At 37.4% G+C, this 23,452-nt stretch overlaps 1 protein-coding gene across 11 annotated transcripts in view; it reads left to right on the plus strand.

Moving 5' to 3' along the window:
• bwa (alkaline ceramidase) overlaps window positions 1-23,452 on the plus strand; it is a 59,977-nt gene that overhangs the window by 33,853 nt on the left and 2,672 nt on the right. For 2 of the 11 annotated variants that reach the window (XM_083130920.1, XM_083130921.1), the window contains exons 2-4: window positions 5,742-5,883; window positions 14,038-14,294; window positions 19,435-19,572. In XM_083130920.1, the coding sequence (XP_082987046.1) occupies window positions 5,791-5,883; window positions 14,038-14,294; window positions 19,435-19,572 (488 nt within the window). In that variant the 5' untranslated portion in view covers window positions 5,742-5,790. Of the gene's footprint in view, window positions 1-4,654; window positions 5,040-5,066; window positions 5,251-5,738; window positions 5,884-14,037; window positions 14,295-19,434; window positions 19,573-23,452 lie in introns of those variants that run through there. The other 9 variants (XM_083130919.1, XM_083130916.1, XM_083130914.1 and 6 more) reach the window with 8 other exon arrangements.

Genomic DNA, 23,452 nt, shown 5'->3' on the forward strand with positions numbered 1-23,452 from the left:
ATTAATGAATATATATAGTCCTAAAGTTTCTGTGAGCAAAGTAGTAATTAGTACATTTATAATATGTGGTACATTTTAGCACATTTCTACATGCGCCTGACATTACCCCACTCGATTTTTTTTCCTGTGGAGTCATGTCAAGTAGCTACATGGTGTATTCAGCCAAAGTGACAACTCTGGTACCGCTTCGTGATAGGATTACATGGAACAACCACACATGCTACAGGCAACCTGGTGGGAAATCGGGTATCCTGGGCTACAACAATTTATCTTTATTTTAACTACAACATTTATCTTTACCGTAGGAAATGGCCCATTGATGTGCTAATATTAAAATTATGGTTGTATACGTGATAGAATTCGGCGACGCCTATTTTAAATGTAACAGAGCTTCTAAAATAGCAACTGAATTTGGAGTGGCTACAACATAGGAAATCTATTATTCGTCCGCCATCTTGAAATGCTTTTCCTGCTTGTACAGTCACGGACACTTCTGTGTTGTTATGATTCCATTGAATTTCAATGAAATTGTTGTAGCCCAGAAGTGTCCGTGACTGTACACAAATGCAATAGCAGAACACCAACCAATGTATCTAGCTGATAACATTCAGATTAAAATCGCTTAATTTGCTGCAAATATCGTGGTCACAATGTTCGTATCTTGCCATTCATTTCGACTCCAACCCCTCCTATATGACGCACCATATTAGAGGTTTTATGAAAAACTTAGCTCGGGTATTAACCAGAAGCGAGACGTCCGGCCATCGGGAGATGCGGCGATGACCAAGCAAAATAATAAAAATATTGCATTTTATATATTTTAGAGAAGAAATAAAAAAATAATAAGTCAGAATACTGGCATATTTGTGCGAAATAAGCCAAGGAACAGCATGAAACAGCTCGAAATACACAAGAGATTCGCTAATCTTTGAGCATTGAAATGAGGCCCTAGTACTACCCCTCGAGCCGAACCCTCCCGCCAAGTTTCGGCCCAGCTCATCGCAGATTGGTGCGAATTTCTCTGGTCTCTCCGGTGCCGAGAACAGCCGAACGCTTCCGAACAGGCATACCCTACAAGGTCCAACGACCTGTACTTTCCCCCACTCTTGAAGGTCTGGGTCATAACGGTAACTTTTTTCAGCCCCCATCGTCATGTTTACAGCCACGGCTTCTTTGGAGTCATCAAGATTCTTCAGAGTGTCCAGTGGCGTGCTCAAGGTTGGTGAGGGTCATAATCCACTGCTTAGGCTCAATATTCTTTTTTTTTTTTTTTAAAAAAAAAGAAAGAAATAAAAGACAGGAAAAGATGGCAAAATGAGGAATTCGGGAATGACTACTAAAAAGTACACGTAACCCCTTCCCCTTCCATCCTGGGCACACCACTCGAATGTCTGCTATTTCCACTTGTTAAGAGGAAAAACACACGAAAAAATGGCCTAAAAAGCTGATTCTTCTTACCTTTAAACGCGACAATTGAGGTATTTCCATTTCAGTTTCCATCATATTTAATAATTCTCGTCGTATGGGATAGAATTATGTGTCTTTTGTAGTCGTAAGGTCTGTGGTATGAACTTTTACACTGAATTGGCAATGACCTTGGCGTTTATAGCAGAAAAATATTGTGGTGACCCCTCCCCCTCCGTTGAAAGATCGACCCTGACCTTTGGCAAATCTTGCGATGACTACGTAAGAATGTCACGCTTCGCCATTGAACCTAAAACCAGTGGCGTGCCCTGCAAGGGGGGCGTTGGTGAGGGTCATACCCCCCTCCCTTTGGCCCAGTATTCCTAAATAATGAACGTCAAAGGAAGGAAAAGATGACAAAATGAGGGCTGACTCAAAAACGTATACGTAATCCCCCCCTTTCGAAAATCCTGGTCACGCCACTGCCTAAAACTACTGAAGAGTTTAGTTTATTTATCTCAAGAAATGTCGTCTACATCAATAGCAAAATCTGAAGCTTTCGCAAGAAAATAAAGTTTGTTTTTCGTCCACAATCTTGAAATGTGTGTATCAGTTTTGATAACACAAAACTAGATAAATACACCAAGGTTTGTAACAAGTCTAAAAATTTCAGCTCAAATGTTCTCTATGTATAGAAGTTGCCTCCTAAAGTTCGCAATATATTTAAAAAAAAATATATTTCAACCTTTTGTTCCAATATGTACAACGTAACACCCTGAGTTTAGTTTCTTACACTACAGGATTGTAAATAAAAATTCTACGGCATGGTTACGTCACTGCCCCTCCTAAACAATGCAATTGAGTTCAAATATTTTATTGTCAAGTTGGTGGGAAGATGATGACGTAACAAACATGAGTTTCATACCATACTAAAAAAAAATGTAGGTACAAAGTTTTGCAAATGTCAAAATTTGATAAAAGGTGGGAAAAACTCTATCTATCACATACACACCCGCACGGTGGTATTTGAAGGGAAATGAGGGAGTATTCCCTCCTCAGGTATCTGAATTCTCTGTCTTCCTCGCCATTTTCTGTCTTTTCGGTCTCCGTGTATCCTCTCCGGGCACAGATTTTCATACCACTCTCCTCAATAGTTTTTTACATTGACGATATTTGCATCGCTTATCTATGTTAACGTGGTAAGTGGGAGGTAGGTTAATCGGCATAATAGGAAGTTCTAGTAATTAGCAAGAAGTATGAAGACTCTAGCCAAAATGATAATATAAAACAGTACCAGGAATGAGAATAAAATTTGTTCAACTCCCATAAATGTTTGAATATTTACTAATAGAAATTCCCACATTCCCGCCACTGTATAGCAATCCAGGACGATGTGCTGGTTGCAGTGTTTATGCTATCGTTTTGACAGATTTGCTCGTATGTACAGTGTCAGAGGAGGGGATTGTTCCTGATTTCCTGGCGTGTTACACGTAATTTACGTGTACTCTCATTTGATAGTCACGAATCAGTGAAGCGTGCCGCTCTACGTTGCATCGTGTTTATTGCATTGCTTTCCCTTTCATTGTCCGCTAAAGGCTATTAACACATTTAATTTAGTTTTCTTTAGGCACTTTGACACTGTTGCCACGTTTCTGTTAACTGTTTCGACATTGGCGAGCTTACAGCCATTTTCTCCTCTAATACGGGACCATGGACGTTCGCCGCAGGATTTTTTCCATGGAGGAGCAAGCAAGGTAATTTTTTTTCCAGGGGGGGGCAAAGGATGCATATTTCCCCCCAAAATAGTGATGCCCCCTCAAAATCACTATTTCAGTCTGAAATTATCATGTTTCTTCAACGAATTTATAATTATTGCTGTGACTGAAATGAAATTATGTGTGAAATATATAATTTTTAGGTAGACATTCGTTTCCCGGGGGGGTGCCCCCCCCTTCCGGGCGCCCATGTACGGGACATTTGTTTTCAATATACATTAAATTGACGTAGATACTTAGGAGTGTTCAAACAAAATATTTCTATTGTGAAACATCTAAATTAGAATAGAATTTTCTGGAAGTGGAATTAATTTCGTTTTTTTTTCTCCCCATAGAGAAGCTATAATTACGTCCAAATGTTGGAGATATATGTAAGGGATTGGTGCGGGGCACATCCAGCTACTAATACTTCGCAAAAATCTTTTTCTCAAATATGCTGATAGCACAAACCTACGTTGTTAGGTTGTTAGGAAGCCAGGTTTAGGGCTGTTGGCAATCTATTTTCGCGACATGTTACTTGTTAATCTTGCCTGATTCACGTGTATTAAGGAAAGCGTATAAGAAGCCTTCTTACAACGAGAAAATTTGCAATTAATAATTTTACACATTTTTTACGGTATCTGTAGGGCGAATCACTTCGGCAAACACTAAACGCATAAAGGTTACCCGGCATGTTTTCAACGCAGGATCTGATCTGTTTGTCCGCAGTAAGGCACAATGAACGAGGGAAGGGGGGGGGGGGTTTGTAGTTGTTAGCTGAATATCATCCATTGAATTTTTTTCACGCCCTTCCCCATGTGTGCGTGTGAGCATGTTCATCCCCCTATGTTCAGCGATGACGCCAGAAGGGGGCCAGGAGAGGAGACCATTCCCGGTCAGCCTGTCCGCCCCTGTCCCCCCCCCCCCGACCCGCCCAATGCCTTTAACAATATGGACAAATGAATGTTCTTCTAATCGACAGAAGCAATATAGGGGTTAATAAATGTCAGAAAATATTCTACCCCATTCTTTTTTCCGGCGTCATATCTGCTCTGTGTTATTATCTAGGTACAGTGGGATCCAAGAGTATTACGGTGCAAATTGTGCATCACCATGTTCGTGCACTTTATTTGACCAATAAGAGCTTCAAGAATTAAAGGAAAGCTCAAATCAGGGTGTTGACAACTTCTGCACCAGCATACATAAAATTCCATCGCTTAAAAACAATAGGATGTAAAGAGGAAAAATTAATGAAAATAGTCATGGCCAATTTGCCGAGCAATACTAGTGTATCCCACTGTACGACACGACAGTAAATAGCAACGGAACACATAGAATCAAAGTATGAAAGAACTGGGAGCATAATTTCAAAGCGACATATGACCAGACTGCATGGCAACACAGCGCAACTTGGAAGACAAAGGAATTTCAGTGACACGATACCGTCACCAACAGCCAGCACGTGATTGTGATCGTTGAACATCTATTTGCATTGCAAGTAACAAGCGAGGCAACAAAGGAGAGTGCGTTCCTTCTTCTCCCTTGTTCCAACTCTCCAATGACAACAAATGTGACTTGTACATTTGGCAACGTTGCATGAGTCAAAAGCGAATCAGCTGGTTCTCTGAGGTTCTGAGAGTTGGTTCACCCGCGCAGCTGTTAACCTTCAAGCTATGGGGCCCGAGATGCAGTTTGAGAGAAAAGTGTTCATCACAAGTGATTACTGGCTTTGAAAGGGAATCTCAAGTACGTGATTTTTTCAATGTAAGAAGTGGAAGTGTACAAAATGAATATGCGGTTCAAGAGTGAAAATTATAACGTGAACTTGCCATAAGATATTTGTGTTGTTTGTGTCCCGTTGCTATCATATCGGTTGCTAAGGTAAATAGCTGTTCGCTGTGTGCTCTGCAGTACTGCGACTTAAGTATTTCTTTTTTAATTCTTTAGCCTCAGTATTCTGTGAAGAAAATTACAAAGAAAGTCACCTAGGAAGTTGTAAGCAGCTTTTCTAGAAAGAATGTTTGCATGCTTCTTAAGCGATGAAAGTGAAATCGAGACATACTTGAAAGAAACGAATCGATTGTGGCAACTGGTAATAATAGAAGTAGGTTAAGCATTATGACAAACGTACATATTGTGTGCACGTAGTTATTGTTCGAATTTTAATGCTGTTACGATTACTTAAGGCTACAGAAACTGATAATTGTACAATCGCATTCCTCAAAGTCAATTTGCAGTCAGCGGCTGATATCGCAAAACGAATGCGTTGTGGGTTTGGGGGTACTGAATGAGGAACACACAGGCAGTTGCCTGCCCGACATTCCTTGTACGTACGTTCGTGACAAATAATGTTAGGCTTAATTGTTACATATTGCTTGTATTTTCTCGTTGGCCTAAAATGGATTTTTTTTTGTTACAAATAGCTTTTGCAGGATATAAGATTCCAGATTCAGTCAAGTTTTCAGATTTTGTACTAGTTCCTAAAAATAGTAATTCAAAATGTTACTTAGCACTAAAAAATAAATTGTTACATGTCATGGTTTATTGCTGTAATGTGATTCCAAATTCGTTTTATTACAGCAGAATCTTCCCCCTTTTTTGACACAGTACCTGGTTTGAACTTACTAATACAATGTGGCATCACTTGGAACCAGGAAGTTCACCTGTGGACTGGTGTGAGGCAAACTACATAATTACACCACTTATTGCAGAGTTTGTGAACACAGTAAGTAGGCAGATCTGGTTATTATTACAAAATTTGTTCTGTCTTGTAATATCCTCTTTAGTGTGACACTTTAAAAACTGCATACCTAAGTGAGGAAAAACTGAAGATGAAATGCTTTGTACCTTGGACTACTCGTAACATGTAGAATATTCCCAAATTTGAAAGGCTTACCATCTTACTGCGGAGGCAGATGCGCTTAATTGGATACTATTCTTTGTTTATTTTCAGTCCCATTTTTAGATCATGTGAGATAATTTATACCATACCAGCTGTACCACAAGCAATAATGTAACATCAAAAAGAGACACAAGGTACACGTCTTAAATTAGTCATATTTGGTATGCAGAGAAGACTGCATTCCACTGTGGCAGCAGAAGTTATTTCTGCAGGGAGGGTAGCTACTTGCAAAGAAGAGAAAGTGGATAGTTGTGTCTAGAATACCATATAACACATAGCCTTTAGAAGTTTTTCAAAAATCAGAAATTGCCCTGAAAAACCATTACTTTCTTTCAGTTTCTGATACAGAGGTAAATAGGTCAAAATTGAGACACAAATGCACATTACTTTTTCCATGAACTAACTGCTTCCTTGTGCAATACAAAAATCACTGTGTATATTTACAAATCTGGCATGCTTCAAGTAGGTTCTTCAACTTCTTGCAAATGTCAACATTACATCATTATGATGAACACTAACAGACTGCTGATAACAGTAACAGCTCTTCTTATGAGAGCACTGAGTCAATTTACTGAGTAAAACTTACTGGCCACTGCAGTCAGATCAGTTTCAAATATGGTTCACTTAGTGCAACTATTTTTATCATCCTAATTGTTTAATTATATTATGATCTTAATGCACGCAAAGAAGGATGTAGATTACTTTTTTTTTTTTAATGTTACCAACTGCTACGGGCTATTTAAGCTGTTTTTTCCAACAGTGCCAATGTTATTCTTATACTCTTTGTTGGTGAAAACATAATTTTCTCCTTGCATTACTTGAAAAAAACAATTATAAAAAGTGAATTAAAGTCAAACTTTGTCTCGTGAAAATAATAATTGACAGAAATGTTCCGAAGTACAAAATTGTATAGGCTACTATATTTTTTAAGGCCGTAATGTATCATTATCACTTTTCATATATACAGGGTGTCATTTTAATGGCGCCCACGGACCACGGAAACTTATAGAGGATATCAAAACAAACAAATTTTCTCAGCAACATTTCTCTCGTTGTTGCGTAGTTTCGGCGCTACAGTCGTTCAAAAAAGCCCGTTTTGCCACCTGAATGCTGGCAACCACACACAACATTTGATTGCATTTGTGACGTCATATCCCGTCGTGAAGCGATGCGTTCCAGGGTTGCCAGGAACACACATATTCTATGAAAAATGACATGGCTACAATCAGCCACATTATGTACCGTAAAACAAAATGAGAAAACACGTTCTATAACCTAACAGAAAGTAGACAAACGATACGAAAAATGTTAGAAGGAAAATAGAATTCAAGTGGAAGTGGTCATATCGAATTTTGTCTCATCTTACATGTCAAATATTTGCAAATCTAGTTACCAAGTTGGCATCTACAATTTAGTCTATCCACTTCGTCCTTCTGATACTAGTTGTCTGTGACAATCTACAATTTAGTCTATCCACTTCGTCCTTCTGATACTAGTTGTCTGTGACACACTGAACAGTTGACACAATAGAAATGAAAGAACTCAAAATTCCAAAGGTAAGCAACACATAATATAATGTATATTCAGGGCATTATGAGGCAAGTGACAAAAATGGTTGAAAATACAGGGATATAAGTAGTAGTAATATAAACTGTGTTTATGCATGCACCAGATACACATGTAATAGTTTGAAACTGTGAACAGGGCAGTATACTCGTTACTGATTCATCATTACGTTGCTACTGTTGTATGTGTTTTAGTCGTAATGTAACAACGTGAACCTCGGATACTTCCGTTATCAGCACAAAAGTACCGCAAGGCATCTGGACACAAATCTGTAGACTCAACCTTGCAACGAGATTTGCAAATAAATCACATGTAGCTGGGCGTAAACAGCCACATGTAAGCTGCATGGCCATCAAAATTTATTGTTGTTGATATTTGACATGTAGGCTGAGACAAAATCCGATACTGACACTTCATTTTGAATACTTTTTTACAATTTCTCATATCGTTAGTTCACTTCCCCCTTCCCCTGAGATGACTGCTCATCATCTAGTTGGTACGCTATGATGTTTGGTCTACTGGACGCGTTTCTCGCTTCGTTTTACAGCTGATAATATGGTTGGTAGTTTGTCATTTTTCACATAATTTGTGTGTTCCTTGCAACCCTGCCGTGCGCCGTTTCGCCGCAGGAAATTACGTCACATATACGATCAAATGTTGTGTTGGTTGGCAGCATCCAGGCGGCAAAACGGTCTTTTTTGAACGGCTGTAGCGTCGAATCGACGCACCAATGAGGAAAATGTTACTGAGAAAAGTTGTTTGTTTTGATGTCCTCTATACAAATCTGTGGTCCGTGGGCGCCATTAAAATGACACCCTGTATATTGAGACAGCAAGAGAAGATATGCTGAGAAGTATATACTTACAAATATAGGCATACTGCAGACTATTCCGCTGATTGATAAGCATCATTTCATTTTTTTGTGGGTGTGATTAAGAGATCATACAGAACCACGCTCATTGCAAAGCATGCGGATGTAAGGACTAGCATAAAAGTCATATAACGCTAGCCATAAACATGGTACTTGCCTTAATAATATACGATTCATATTTCACCCGAGATTGGAAAAATCACGGCATTTCAACCACCAACGAAACTGTCTGAATGTGTGTCTCTCACTATTAATACATAAACAATGGCATACCGAGTGAAGACGTACTTTTATCAGCTCCTCTCAAATTGAAGACAAAATATGATGAAAAATGTGCAAAGTGTAAAAGATCTGTAAAGAATGGAATTCTTTGCGACATGTGTGACGAATGGTTACACTTTAAGTGCGGCAACTTGAATGCCGATGAAGAAATTGACCAAAACAGTGAATGGTTCTGTCCGCAATGTGAAAACGGAGAAAAAAGTGTTGAAAATGAGGAACTCCCGAATCTTTTACAGGTAGTGAGTCTACTGCAAAGTGATATAAAGGAGTTAAAAAATGAAAATGAAGCCCTGAAAAACAGACTAGAAACTATTGAAAAGGCAAAGGAAATAACAAATTCTACATCCTCATGGACTCAAGTGGTTAGGAAATCAACAAAGAAAAAACATCACATCGATAGCATAAATTTTGAGAGTAAAAACAGATTTTCTACACTACAAGATTTCCAGACTGAAGAAATACACCCAGAAACTAATTCAAGAACGTACAGAAGAAATGTGAAGTCAAAAAACACAACCACAAACATCTCGAAAATAAAAAAATCGAGTGTTAGTCAACCAGAAGTGATCATCTATGCTGATAGTCATGGCAGAGGAATGGCAGAAAAAGTGAAGAGTCAGCTAGGCGATGTTTCAGTGTTAGGTTTTGTCAAGCCAGGTGCAAAAATTGGGCAGATTGTAAGTAGCCTAAAACCTCAAAACAAAGAAATCAGCAGCTGTGTAGTGCTAATGGCAGGTTCAAACAATGTAGCATGCAATGAGGGTCACGATGTGATATATACATTGGAAAAGAAACAACCTGAAATAAGAAACTCTAAAGTGATCATAGTTAATATACCAACGAGATACGATCTCATACCGGAATCTTGTGTTAATGTGGCCATAAAAGAGACAAACAAGAATATCAGACACCTGTGCAAAAACTTTAGTAATGTCGATATTGTTGATGTAAGCAGGCTAGAGAGAAACAATTTCACAAATCACGGCATGCATCTGAACCGATCTGGAAAAGAAAAGGTGTCAAAAGCAATAGGTACGGTGATAACTGAATACATTCTAAACCAAAGAAGAAAGTGCAATCCTATTGAACTGAAATGGCACCCCATAAATAATCAGGGAAGTGAAGTGGTAAATGGAAAGAAATATAGTGATGTGGTAAATAGCGGAAAAGTCTGTCTTGTGATGAATGGTGAAAAATGCAGTCAAATGGTAAGTGATAAAAATGGTAGTGAAGAAAATGAAGATTACAGTGAAGTGAGAAAAGATGAAAAAGACAAGGAAGTGGAAAATGATAAAAGAATTAATGTAAAACAAAAAGAACCATCTGCACGAACATCCGATAGAATAAGGAGTGTTCCGGGCAAATTTAAAGATGATTTTTTATTGTAAAATGTAAAAATGCAACAAATATTGTAAATGTTAAACCTAAGGAACAAGGTCTTGCACCCGATAGTTTCTCTCAAATGAAAAAGAGAGTTATACAATGCAATATTGTGCATCTAAACATTCAAGGTATTACAGGCAAAGTGTTAGATTTAGAAATGCTCCTAACCGATGAATGTTTAGATGCACATGTACTGTGTGTTACTGAGCACTGGCTGTCCAAAGATGAAATTACTTACCTTCAAATTCCAAATTTCCACCTAGCTAGTTTCTCATCAAGGTCTCTAACAAAACGAGGGGGAACAGGCATATTTACAAAAAATGATATAATTGCCAAACAAATTGTCCCCAAAACTGTGAGACCTATAGAAAAACATTTTGAAGTTAGTGCTGTACGTCTTGCACAATATAATTTAATAATAGTATGTTGCTACAGAATGCCTGATGCAGACTATACAATATTCATAAAAAAGCTGTCAGTATTGTTAGATGAATTAAAAAGTTATACATGTGAAATTTTGGTATGCGGGGACCTAAACATTGATTTTCAAAAAAATACAGGACGGAAACTGCACTTTGAAGCCACAATAAACACTTTTGGCCTAAAGCAAATTGTAACTACACCCACGCGCATAACGAAAGAGACACTCTCCCTCATAGACCACATGTTAATAAGTGTACACTCAAAAGAGTTTCAATGTGAAAACATATCAGTCCACTTCTCCGACCATGAAGCACAATTTTTATGTCTCACATGTAAAAGAGAAGCTACTGAATATCATAGAAAGCCACTAAAAATGCAGAAACGTAAATATGATGAAGGTTCTATACTTATGTTTATTGGAAAACTAAACAGCGAAAATTGGGAAGATATTTATAACTTACCTTCCACAAACGAAAAATTTAATCTCTTTCTGAACAAAATTATCTTGTTACACAATGAATGTTTTCCACCTAAACAAGTAAACATATCCACCGAGTGTAAACCATGGGTCACAAACGGAATCAGAATCTCAAGTAGAAAACTAAAAATGCTTCATTCTGAAAGTAAGGTGAATCCCAATCCATCTTTTCTGAAATATTACAAGAGGTATAAGCAAATATATAAAAATGTACTCCACCAATCAAAAATTAATCATAATGACCGTAAAATCAATAATTCAAACAATAAATGTAAAACAATGTGGGAAATTATAAGAAATGCATCAACAAAACACCAATCTTTAGGTAATAATATGGTGATATGCATTAATGGAAAAGAAGTCCAACATCCCCCTAATATTGCGAATGCTTTCAATGAGTATTTTGTAAATGCAGTTCCAAATAGAAGGAATGGGTTTATGGCTGCTCCAGAAGAATGTTCTACACACATAACAGTGAATGACAAATCCTTGTTCATTTCCCCCATTACTGAACAGGAATTAAAGATAATCTTCAGGCGTATAAAAAACAAACGATCTTCTGGCATTGATGAAATACCAGACTTCCTAATTAAGAAATGTTATAGTTCCCTATGTCAACCATTACTACATATAATAAACAATTCCATTGAACAGGGTATTTTCCCAGACAGGCTAAAAATAGCTGTTGTTAAACCATTACTGAAGAAAAATGACCCAAAGGATTTATCAAATTACAGGCCCATTTCCCAACTCTCAGTCTTCTCAAAAATTATTGAACATGCAATAATGATGAGAGTAGAAAATTTCTGTAGTAAACACTCAATCTTAAGCTTGTCGCAGCATGGTTTTAGGTCCGAACGAAGCACGAAAACAGCGTTAGCAGACTTAGTAGAATGTGTCACACAATCTCTGAATAATTGTAATCACACGGTAGGAGTCTTTTGTGACCTATCAAAAGCTTTCGATTCTGTAAATCACGAGATATTGCTGTGGAAACTTCAAAAACTTGGTATTCGTGGACTACCACAAAAGTGGTTTCAATCTTATCTTACCAAAGTGTTCCCCTGTGCATAGCACCACGCCATGAAGGCGTATAGGGGGTGTGGGGGTAACGCCCCACACTTTCTTGATCCGGTCGTGAGTGGGGGTGATGTGATCAGCATCACGCCCCTGACCGCCTTTACCCCCCAGGGTTTCCCCCAGGTACCCATGTTATTCGATGCTGGGTAGGCGCCGGGGCCACTTCCACCGTTAGAAAAGTTCCCGGATTTGAACCGGCCTTATCTTACCAATAGAAAGCAAATTGTAGAAATCGCTCACACCACTAAAAAGGATACATAACACATCAACACTCCACCATGAAAAGTGTAACATGTGGGGTGCCTCAGGGAAGTATTCTTGACCCTCTTTTGTTTCTTATGTACATAAATGATTTACCAAATGTTATACCTGAGGCAAATGCAATATTATATGCTGATGATACAAATATTATAGTAACAGACACTTCCAAAGATGCTCTACAATCTAAGGCTAATAACGTATTAAACAAATTAGATGACTGGTTTTTAAATAATAATCTACTCCTCAACAGCAAAAAAACAAATTACATTACATTTTCTACAGTCCAAACCAGAAACCAAATAAGCCTCAATCTAATATCTGGGAATACACAACTAGAGCCTAACAAAAATTCAAAATTTCTGGGTATCATTCTGGATGAACACCTTAGCTATACAGAACACATAAACACGCTACAATCAAAATTAAGTAGTGTGTGCTATGCCCTTCGAGAAATGGTAGACATCTCAAGCACCCAAACTGTAAAGTGCCTTTATATGGCAAACTTTGATGCTTTACTAAGATACGGTATTATGGTTTGGGGTAACAAGGGCCACTCCAATGTCCTTTTTATGCTTCAAAAAAGAGCTATAAGAGTCATAGCTGGAGTAAAGAAAACTTATTCATGTAGAACTCTTTTCCGAAAACTTAATGTGTTAACTCTCCCCTGCATATACATTTATGAATGCTTAATTTATGTTAAGCAAAATATTTCCAACTTTGCCACAAATGAGGAAATACATGGCCTAAACACAAGAAATAAAGACAAACTTCACATAAAACACTGCCGCCTTAACTTATGTAAGAAAGGTCCCCTAAATTCTTCCATAGATCTCTACAATAAACTACCACAAGATGTGAGGAAAGAACCAAACTTGATGATATTCAAGCACAAGATAAAATCAATGCTTCTGAAGCATGTTTTTTATTCGATAGCTGAATACATGGAAGCGGCTTTTACATAAGACAAATGTACATAATGTAGTATACTCACATATTATTCTTGTAAAATTAAATGTCAAATGAAAGTGGGTAATTAGTATATCTTCTCATGTTATATTTTTTTGTGATTTTGATATAATAGCAGAGTAAGACCCAATTTTTTACAATTTTTGGCTATATATTTTGTATTTGTAAAATCTATTAATGTACCTGTATTGTAATGTAAGTATGGACATGTCCTATATTACCATGTACTGTAATTTGTACACACCGGTAGTCCTTGGATGCAAATAAACTAAACTAAACACAACACACACACACCTTCACACAACGTATTAATTTGTCAAAAGGAAACTACATTTGAAAATCTACAATAGTACAATTAAAAACGTTAAACATCGGGTCATTTTCACGCACGCAGAATATGCTTCGCTTCACGTTTGCTGGACTGAACCGGACCACGTGCGGATTTGGCCAGATTTCCCATCATGCTCTGTGCCACTGACGTCACATTGAATATCATCCATTAAGTACTGTATGAGTATTACAAGATAGATCTCACATAGGCCTTGTGTAAAAAATTAGATTAATGTAGGTAATTGAGGAATTGACTGTCTTGAAATTTATTAATTTCTGTAAAAAGTGGTTTACATAAGTTTTAGCTGTATTTTATTTTGTTGTTTCTCTCTTACAGTTCAGCAATATTTTATTCTTCTTGATGCCTCCTGTACTCATGCACCTGTTCCAGGAGTATGGTCGGTTTGTGAACAAGGGCATTCATATAATTTGGGTTATGTTAATTGTTGTTGGAATAAGTTCTGCTTACTTCCATGCAACCTTAAGTCTGATTGGGCAGCTTCTAGATGAGGTGGCCATTCTGTGGGTCTTCATGGCAGCCTTCTGTATGTTCTTCCCAAGGCGTTTCATCCCATACTTTTTTCAGAATGACAGGTTAGTTATGATAAAAAAAATTCAGTACTTTGTTAATTTTATCCGGCACTGAAATGTGAATATGCATTTTGTAGGTAGTGAATTAGGGTACTAATCTGATATTCCCCGGACAGATTTCTTCATTTTTACAGAAGAAACTATGTGGGTATATGCCTAATATGGCGTGTCGTGGATGCGTGGTGAAATTCAGGTAAGTTTTCCATATCCTGGAAACGGATTTCTTCAAATTTAAAAGTTTGGGGTTCATTTGGGGCAGGTGACTCCGACCAATTTCTAACATGCCTTTAACAGGAACTCTATAGATAAAGCCGGGTAGCCAGAGTGTAGCGGTGGGTCAATTACCCCAGGGGCGGAGCCCAGAATCGATGGGAAATTTGGACTCAAAAATTTCAAACGAAAATAATTTTTTAGTTTAAATTACCCACTGATCCGGGATGGATGGCCCCAAAAACCATTCATGGAGAGCGCGACGAAACATTACAATTTTCTTCGTAAAACAATGCGAAACAGTTTTTTTTAAAAAAAAAAATTGGATCAGATGAGCTTTGTTCACGGGTATTTCTTGGGTTCCGAAGGTTGAAACACTGCATAACAAATGAAAATCGACAAAACACAAGCACGACATGGGATTATGTAGGAAGGTGTATGTGCCATATTGTGTGTCAGGCAAGCGAAAAGACTATGAGAAAGAAGTACTCGTAATGTGAAAAATTGCAATTACTTTGATCAAAAAAACGTGAATACACCTTAAAGAATGTTCCGCCAAGCAGATAGGTAAGTACAAATGTCAAAAATTGACAAAATGAAGAAGTTATAGGTGTCCAGGGAATATCAGATTTTTACCTGAATTAGTATAAAGTTGTTACAGCCCTAATTTTTTTCCTAATATTTTGAGTATGCATATGGAAATTATGTTTGTCTAAAATAAGAAGTACTGTACATGGGGCATTCCACGAAAATTGGTTCTACTCCATGTAAATAATAAAATGAATTAATCTGAAAATTATTAGTGTTTTTAATTGCATTAAAGTTTAAATGTTTGTGAATGCATTTAATTTGGATGTTTCACCAACAAAAATTATTAGCATCTGTAGCCTATATGCTTCACAGACAAATGAAGCCATATTTTTGCAACATTTTTAAAGAGCGACACATGTAGCAATTTCGTTCATGCTTTACATGCATTTAGAGTATGACATCATACGCAAGTTTTTATATTTTTTTTATTTTTTATTTGTTGGCAGACTCCACAAAGTAATTCATAATTCTATGAAATCAGTTTAATTTGAATATTGGGAGCAATTTTATAATACCGGACCATTCCCCGATTTCGCATACTTAATGATTTTGGGCTCCTGATCACGAATCTGCAGTTAATATTTGGGGGTCACGTGTAGAAATTAAAAAAAAAGTGGGTCTGATATAGCAAACGACAATGCACGATTGTTACGTGTTTCCAATACTGAAAGAACGAAATTACGACCCCAAATTGTAACTACGTTTGCCTAACCAAACCGAACCTAACCTTACTGTGAATGGTTTGGGGGGTTATGCTTGAATGATGTGTGAAAAAATTTCGAATTTCTACATGTGGCCCCCAAATATTGACTGCAGATTCGTGATTAGTAGCCCAAAATCATTAAGTATGCGAAATAGGGGAATGGTCTGGTATTGTAAAATCTTACCGAATATTGTCATATGTCTAGAATGTTACATTTTGTATGTGAAATGTCACACACGTAACGCTGGAATGTCCCATATGTTTTTTAATGCTTGTGCATTTTGTGTATCATAAAATCAGAATATTAAACATGCCATTATACATTTTTGCACTGTTGTCAGCTATATTTTAAAATCTGCAGTGGTATATATGGTAGAATCGACCATATATTACAATGTATTGCATAGTTATTCATGTCATTACCAGTTGAACCTTCTTTAGGGAGGCCATTCCGGTGCAAGAATTGATTAGTTTTAATCCAATCTTGTATTAATTTATGAATTAAATGTTTTAAGATCACATTTCAAAATGTGCAGCTTTATCTTAGTTGGATTCATGGTTTCTTATTGTACCAACCTTGCCTTTTTGTTCTTAAGGAGTAGACTAGGGCACAGGTTAAACTATGGTGACCACCCGGTCCACCAATCCAATAACCTTTTGTTTACCCGACTGATACACTTCTCCTCAATAAGGACCAAGGTGTACAACCCCTGTTATATTGTGCTTCGGATGTGTTACCTACAACATCACAGGGTGGCTTCTGAGAAGTGGTACGATTGGGCCACAGGTTTGAATCCTAAACAAATAAGTCCAATCTTTACGTACTGTTTATGAGGGACAGGTTATTTTCCGAGGATCGAAATTCTTTTGGAACACTAATGTATTCTAACCAGGAAAGGAAATTATGCCAAAACAGAATGCCACAATGATGCAATTTGGCAAGAAGTGGTACACATTTTGACACAAAAATTTATAACTCTTTTACAAGCAACGTTAAATAAGATGCAAGCAGTATTTTTGACTTAATAGCACACATAATTCTAGTATTACAAATATTCGAGGACACAAAAATGGAAAATTAATCAAACACACCAAACCCATTTTACTTCAACTCTCCTTCTTATCAGTATCATTCCGATATCACCAGGCAACATCAGAAACTATCCTTTTCTTTACCATTAATATCTATTCTAACAAGCTGGCATTCTCAACCAAAAATATACGTTATAAGTCGCTACTGGCATGAAACTAAAATCTTTGGGTTCAAATCGTGGTTATATTTGAAATGGATAATTTTTCAACTTGTAGTCATTCACGAATCTTACATGCCAAGTACTTAACCTAACTGGGACATTATTCCACTGTTTCACATTACAGAGTGTTGGGCAGTAATTTACGAAAATACAAACACCCTGCAATAGTTGTTAAACCAATGACACAACATGCTCCAACATAATTAAATGAACCCAAAAATCCAACACTTCCGCAAGATCACAACGGTGGAATGAATCCACTATTTTGTACTTATTCAATTTGATTCTGGAACCAACTGGGGCAATCAAAACCCACAGATCGACATCTCCGCTGCACTCTTCTGTTGCCTCGTATCGGAAACAATGAGGAAAAAAGGTCGTCGACCAATCAAAAGGCTGTACGTAGTCATGCGTAAGATAAAAGGTGTTTGCATAAAATTTATTTATTTCCCTTCTACAGAGAATGGATATCTCCAATTACAGAGGCATTAATATAACATAAATAATGAAAATATGAATAAAAGTGAGATTAAATAGCATGCATACATATTTACATAGATGTAACTATAACATAAGTATACTTACATAGCGTAGAGTAATGATGTGTTCGGATAAATATATATATACATAACGCATATAAATTATCCATAAACCCACAACCAATATTATCACATTTCTCATGAATACATATGTAGATTTGTTCAGAATAAATATGACTATAATAGGATAGAAACAATAATGAAATAAATACATACACATATTAATGGACACATATCCATAAGCTCATCGACATACATACATTTACATTATACATATGCACACACTACAATAAATAATAAATACAAAAAATAATCAATCATTTGTTAAAGTGTCTCTGTTAAGTGTGGCTTTTATAGTATTTTTATATTCCAAAATGTTAAGATTAAAATCAATATTTGGATTTGTGTATGTTAGACTATTATATATACTACTCATTCTAATTAATGGTGATTGTTTGTACTTTTCAGTTTTAGGGATATTATATAGCAATAAATTTATTATTCTTAAATTACATGTGCTAGCATTGAAACATATTTGGTGAATAAACTCTCTATTATCCAACAACCCAGTTATAATTTTATATAAAACCAACAACAGGTGGCGTAACATAACAGCAAAAACATCGCGAGCAGTGTGCAGAAAGAAGGGTAAGGGGAGGAAAGAAGAGTTTGTGGGGAATTAAAGAGAATAAGTGGAACCTTTCCCAAGTAACCAAAAGTGGTTGAGACAACTGTACTGAAAATCGTTGGCCAAACGTAAGAACATATAGTTTTGCAACGGTAATTTTGGTCGTGGTTCCAACATTGGCCCAAGATGATGTTTTTACGTTGGGCCAACGTACTGAAAACTAAATTGTAGATAGGTTTGTGTTTTGATATATATAATTTATTGGGAGGCCAAATATAAACTAGTACAAATTATTCATGTAAAATAGCAAAATACATAGCACCTTCTCATTCATATGGCATCATTGTTTTCAAGGTACCTTCAAGTGGTGGCACAAAAAACTTTAAGTTGAGTTACGTTTTCCACCTTTCATGGAATTTAGTCTGCACATAAATTGTTTATTTTACATACATGAATACCTCTAAGAATGTTATTTTTCTGCTACAGCGAACCAGACAAACGACAATTCCCAGCACAGAGATATCTTTCATCCATGGCAGACGAGAAGTGACTACAAGTCATTAACAAAATATTATATTTCCAGTATGTGCTGTGACTGAAATATTCGAAAAGAAATACTGTTACATGTCACTTATTTTACACTCTAGAATATACAGCATACTCTTGAAAGTTGTCTTAACATGAGAAAGTAGTTTTTAAAACTGATTTTGACTCACTTTTCCATAGTTGGGCAAGAATTTGCAGCAACCTTTGCCCCAACGTAACTTGAATTTGCCAACCAAAGTTAACGCAACTTTTCCCACGTAAAAACTGCAGTTGGCCCAATAGTTGTGGCTGTGTGGTTATTACTGATATTATCAATTTTAAGAATTGACCAAGTTCTGTGTGCCTCTTGTTCTTTACATGTAGTTGTGTCAATGGCCACCAGGAGGCACCTTCTTTTACCTTTTTCTTACCTTTGAAGATTTTAAAATTGAACACTTGTTATGACTTTTTATATGTGTGTGAGCATGTAAGCAAAACATAGTGTGATATATCACTTAAAATTAATTTAAATTTGCTGTTTTAATATCAATTTTCCTTTTGCAGTTACTTAATGTAAGAGTGTCAATGTGTTAATTTATTATTTGTATTATGAAACATTTAAAACATATAAGGTACATTTCATATTTAATTGGTAACATGTGCTATAATGAAAATCACCTATTGTGTTTTTCAGAAAGCTGTTTGGCCTAGGCATTACAGTGTTTTCGGTTTTTGCAACTGTTCTGGCATGTGTGAAACCTGCATGTAATGCATTTATTCTGATGACATTAGGAATACCTGCATTTATTCTGATGGTAAATGAATTGAGAAGGTAAGTTCAGAATTTCTCCACTTATTTTATCAGTAGCAAAGCATGGCCTTACAAAGGAGACAAGCGATATTTCAGTACAACAATACATTAGTACAATGTCATGGTTGGGGGGGTTAGAAGTTATACAACTTCATTGGCCCAGTCAGTTTTACTTCTTGAAATAATTTACTTTTGTGCCATTTTGTTTTCAGATAGCTTCTTCCTTTTTCACTCAAAATTTTATTCAAAAGTCATTTCGATTCATTGAATTTTCTTGCAAGGTTTGTGAAATAGCTCACTTGAATTACCGTGTAAATGATTTGGTAGTTGCTAACACTAGGGACTTAATGGTGGCTGTCAACATTGGTGACATAATTTCAGCTGGACCAAGCTGCAGACATTCTACTTCCTGGAAACACTGACCTGGCATATATGTGCCAACTCCTAATGTCAATTTTTGATGCGATATCCAAGATAATTTGTAATATAAAGAGATCTATATGGAATTTATGAGCCTTGTTAGGGCATGTGGCTACCATCCGGCAGACCCAGGTTCAATCCCCAGTGGGGGAATTGGAATTTTTTTCACCTGGCACTCACCCAGCATCGTATACATTTGGTGTTTCAAGTCCACTTTATGCACAGTAAGGCTATTCGGGACTGGACCTACAGTTTAAAGTGGGATCCAAAACACTATGTGCCTCCACCGGGAATTGAACCTGGGACCCCCTTGATTACAAAGCTACGACACTACCACTGTGCCATAGGGGAGACCTACCAGCATCCTATAAAGTGAGTACCTGAAGGAAACTGGTGAGTAAAGATGGCCAGAGGCATGGTGGTGATCACATCACTCCCACCTTCAGCCGTGATCAATAAAGTGTGGGGCCCTAACTCTATACCGCCTATACGCCTTCATCTTTCTTCTTTAATTCCTTTAGTTCCTACTGGAACATAGGGCACCCACGAAGTGTCTCCACCTCACTCTGTTGCATGCAATCTTATTCATGGCTCTCCAACTTATCTCCTGTTGTCTTCTTCAATAGTATGTCTCCATGGGCTTTTGGTCCTTCCCCTTTTTCTAGCACTTTGAGACTTTGAGGGTTCCAATCAAGTGCTTGTTTCTCGACTGTATTGTCTGCTTTCCTTAGTGTGTGTCCTATCCAGTTCTTCTTATAATTTGGTTTTTAATCTGGTCTTCTGATGCTCATGTCCAAAGTTCTTGATTTGTGATTATTTGTGGCCAATGTACATTTAATATTCTCCTGAGACATCTGTTAATGAAAACTTGCAATCTCTGTTTGCTTTGTTACTTTTCAGGATTCTGCTCCATGCAATACTGATGTCACTTTGCTTCTAAAAATCTTTAACTTTGCTTCTGTAGTTCTAATCCTACTCTTCCATATTGGATAAATTTGCACAAAGGTTCCCTTAGCTTTTTTGTTTTACATCATCTCCGGCCCCTCCATTTGTTGCAACTTCATTTCCTAAGTAGATAAAATTGTCTACATGTTCTAAGCTTTTGTTTTCTAATTGAATATGATCTTGCGTCCTTGCATTTAATCGCATTGTTTTAGTCTTTGATATATTTAACATCAGTCCAAATTTTTTAGTTTCTACAACCAGATCTTTCAATTTAGTTTTTGCATCTCTATATGATTCTGACAACACACACATCATCAGCAAAATCTAGATTTTCTAATCTATCCATAAGGTCCCATTGTATTCCTCTTCTTTTTTCCTTTTATGAATTCCCTCATTGCTGTAAATATTACCAGAAGAAAGATAAGAGGCGACAGAATACATCCCTGCCTCATTCCAGTTTCTGTTTCAAAAAGTTCTGTAACTTCTTCTTCATGAATAGCTTGGCTATACACCTTTGTGGCATCGTGCAAAACACAGGAAGCACTTTAACAAACCTTAAGAAATATTAAAAATGCAGTAAAGAACTGAAAATGCCCAGTAGTAAAGAAAGGTAAAGTGACCAGACAGGGACAGTCCTTTTTTTTGAGTCTCTGTCCTAACATTTGTGGATGCAAATGGAACACCAAAAAGTATCTTTTTGTCACAATGTCTTATTGGCATAGCATTACTGCAACAATATACCTTATATACTACGAGGCGCATCCAGAAAATAAGTTTCCCTATTTTTTTCCCGTGAAAGTAAACATAATGAGCCGTGTAAATTGCGCATGCGCAGCAGAGCTAAGACGTATCAATCATATGCCAGGTGGACAGATCCCGCCCGGCGCCAGTAGCGAGGCAGCAGTGGTCCGAAGTGGAAGCTCGTATTCCTTCTCCCGCCGCATGCGAGGTTCGGTCGGTGATAAAGTTCCTGAATGCACAAAGCATTGCGCCAATTGACATTCATTGTCAGTTCTGTTAGGTCTGGGCCGAACATTATGAGTAAGCAGATGGTGCGTCACTGGTGTCGGCAGTTTTCGGAATGTCGTCAAAGTGTCCATGATGAAGAGCGCAGTGGGCGTCCGTCCCTCATCACTGATGATCTGGTTGAGCTGGTGCGGCAGCGCATCGTAGAGAACCGTCGCTTCACGATTACGGAGTTGAGTAGCCTTTTTCTGCAGATATCGCGATCCGTGTTGCATGAGATTGTCACGCAGCACCTGCTGAAAACCTGACACTCGAACACAAAATGGAACGTTCAGGAGCAGCACTGACATTCCTGCAACGGTACCATGATGATGGCGATGATTTCCTCGACAGGATCGTCACGGGCGATGAGACGTGGATTTCGCACTTCACCCCGGAAACCAAGCAGCAGTCAATGCATTGGCGGCATAGTGGATCTCCGGCCAAGAAGAAATTCAAACAGACGCTGTAGGTATAGAAAGTGATGTGCACCGTGTTTTGGGACAGGATGGGCATTTTGCTCATTGACTTCCTCCCCAGAGGTGAATCGGTGAACGCTGACCATTACTGTGAAACACTAAGGAAATTGTGACGTGCCATTCAAAACAAGAGACGTGGCATGCTTACTGCAGGTGTTGTGCTCCTCCATGACAATGCTCGTCCACATACGGCTCGGCGCACAGCAGCTGTTTTGACGGAATTTGGCTGGGAGTTGTTTGATCATCCACCTTACAGTCCTGATCTGGCTCCCTGCGATTTTCACGTTTTCTTGCACCTCAAGAAATTCCTGTCCTCAGGTGAGCATTTTGGCAATGACTAAGAGCTGAAGACGTTTGTCACAGGCTGGTTCCATTCACAGGCAGCAGAGTTCTACGACAGTGGGATCCAAAAGTTGGTACCACGATACGACAAGTGTCTCAATTCTGCTGGTTGCTATGTTGAATTCTGCTGGTTGCTATGTTGAAAAATAGCTGAACCTTTGCTGTACCTGTTGCCAATAAATGGTTTCCTGAAACTGTGCTGGTTTTTTTTTTTAAAAAAATAGGAACTTACTTTCTGGATGCACCTCGTATTAGTATGAACTACGACATCGTTGAGTAGAAATGATTTCACATTTCAATATCAACAATGTGTCATATTCCAATTTTCTTAAAATATCTCCCTTTACCTGGAACTAATGCCCCCACTCAAGGAGTGTTTTCGTACATGAATGGCTTGTAGACAAGTGACAAGAATGCTCTTTCATTACAAAGTTTGAAAACTATGTTCATTAATAAGGTGAACTTTAATCACATGTGTGCAAAATTGAATAAAATGTTATTTGAAAAGAAGGATGTACTGAAGAATATCCATTCATCAGCAAAATATTGATGAATGACTTCTAATTCTAAAGGACTGCTTGGTTTTAGTGTCATGTTTATTAACATATATTGTAAGTTATTTACACAGCATTTATTAATTTTTGTTTTTCAAACATAAGTATTTATGACGAAACATTAAAATGTGTACATTTTACCATCCTGATTTTTCT

The sequence above is a fragment of the Lepisma saccharinum genome, chromosome 11 (assembly GCF_977018435.1).
Source record: "Lepisma saccharinum chromosome 11, izLepSacc3.1, whole genome shotgun sequence".
In the NCBI taxonomy this organism is placed as follows: Eukaryota; Metazoa; Arthropoda; class Insecta; order Zygentoma; family Lepismatidae; genus Lepisma; species Lepisma saccharinum.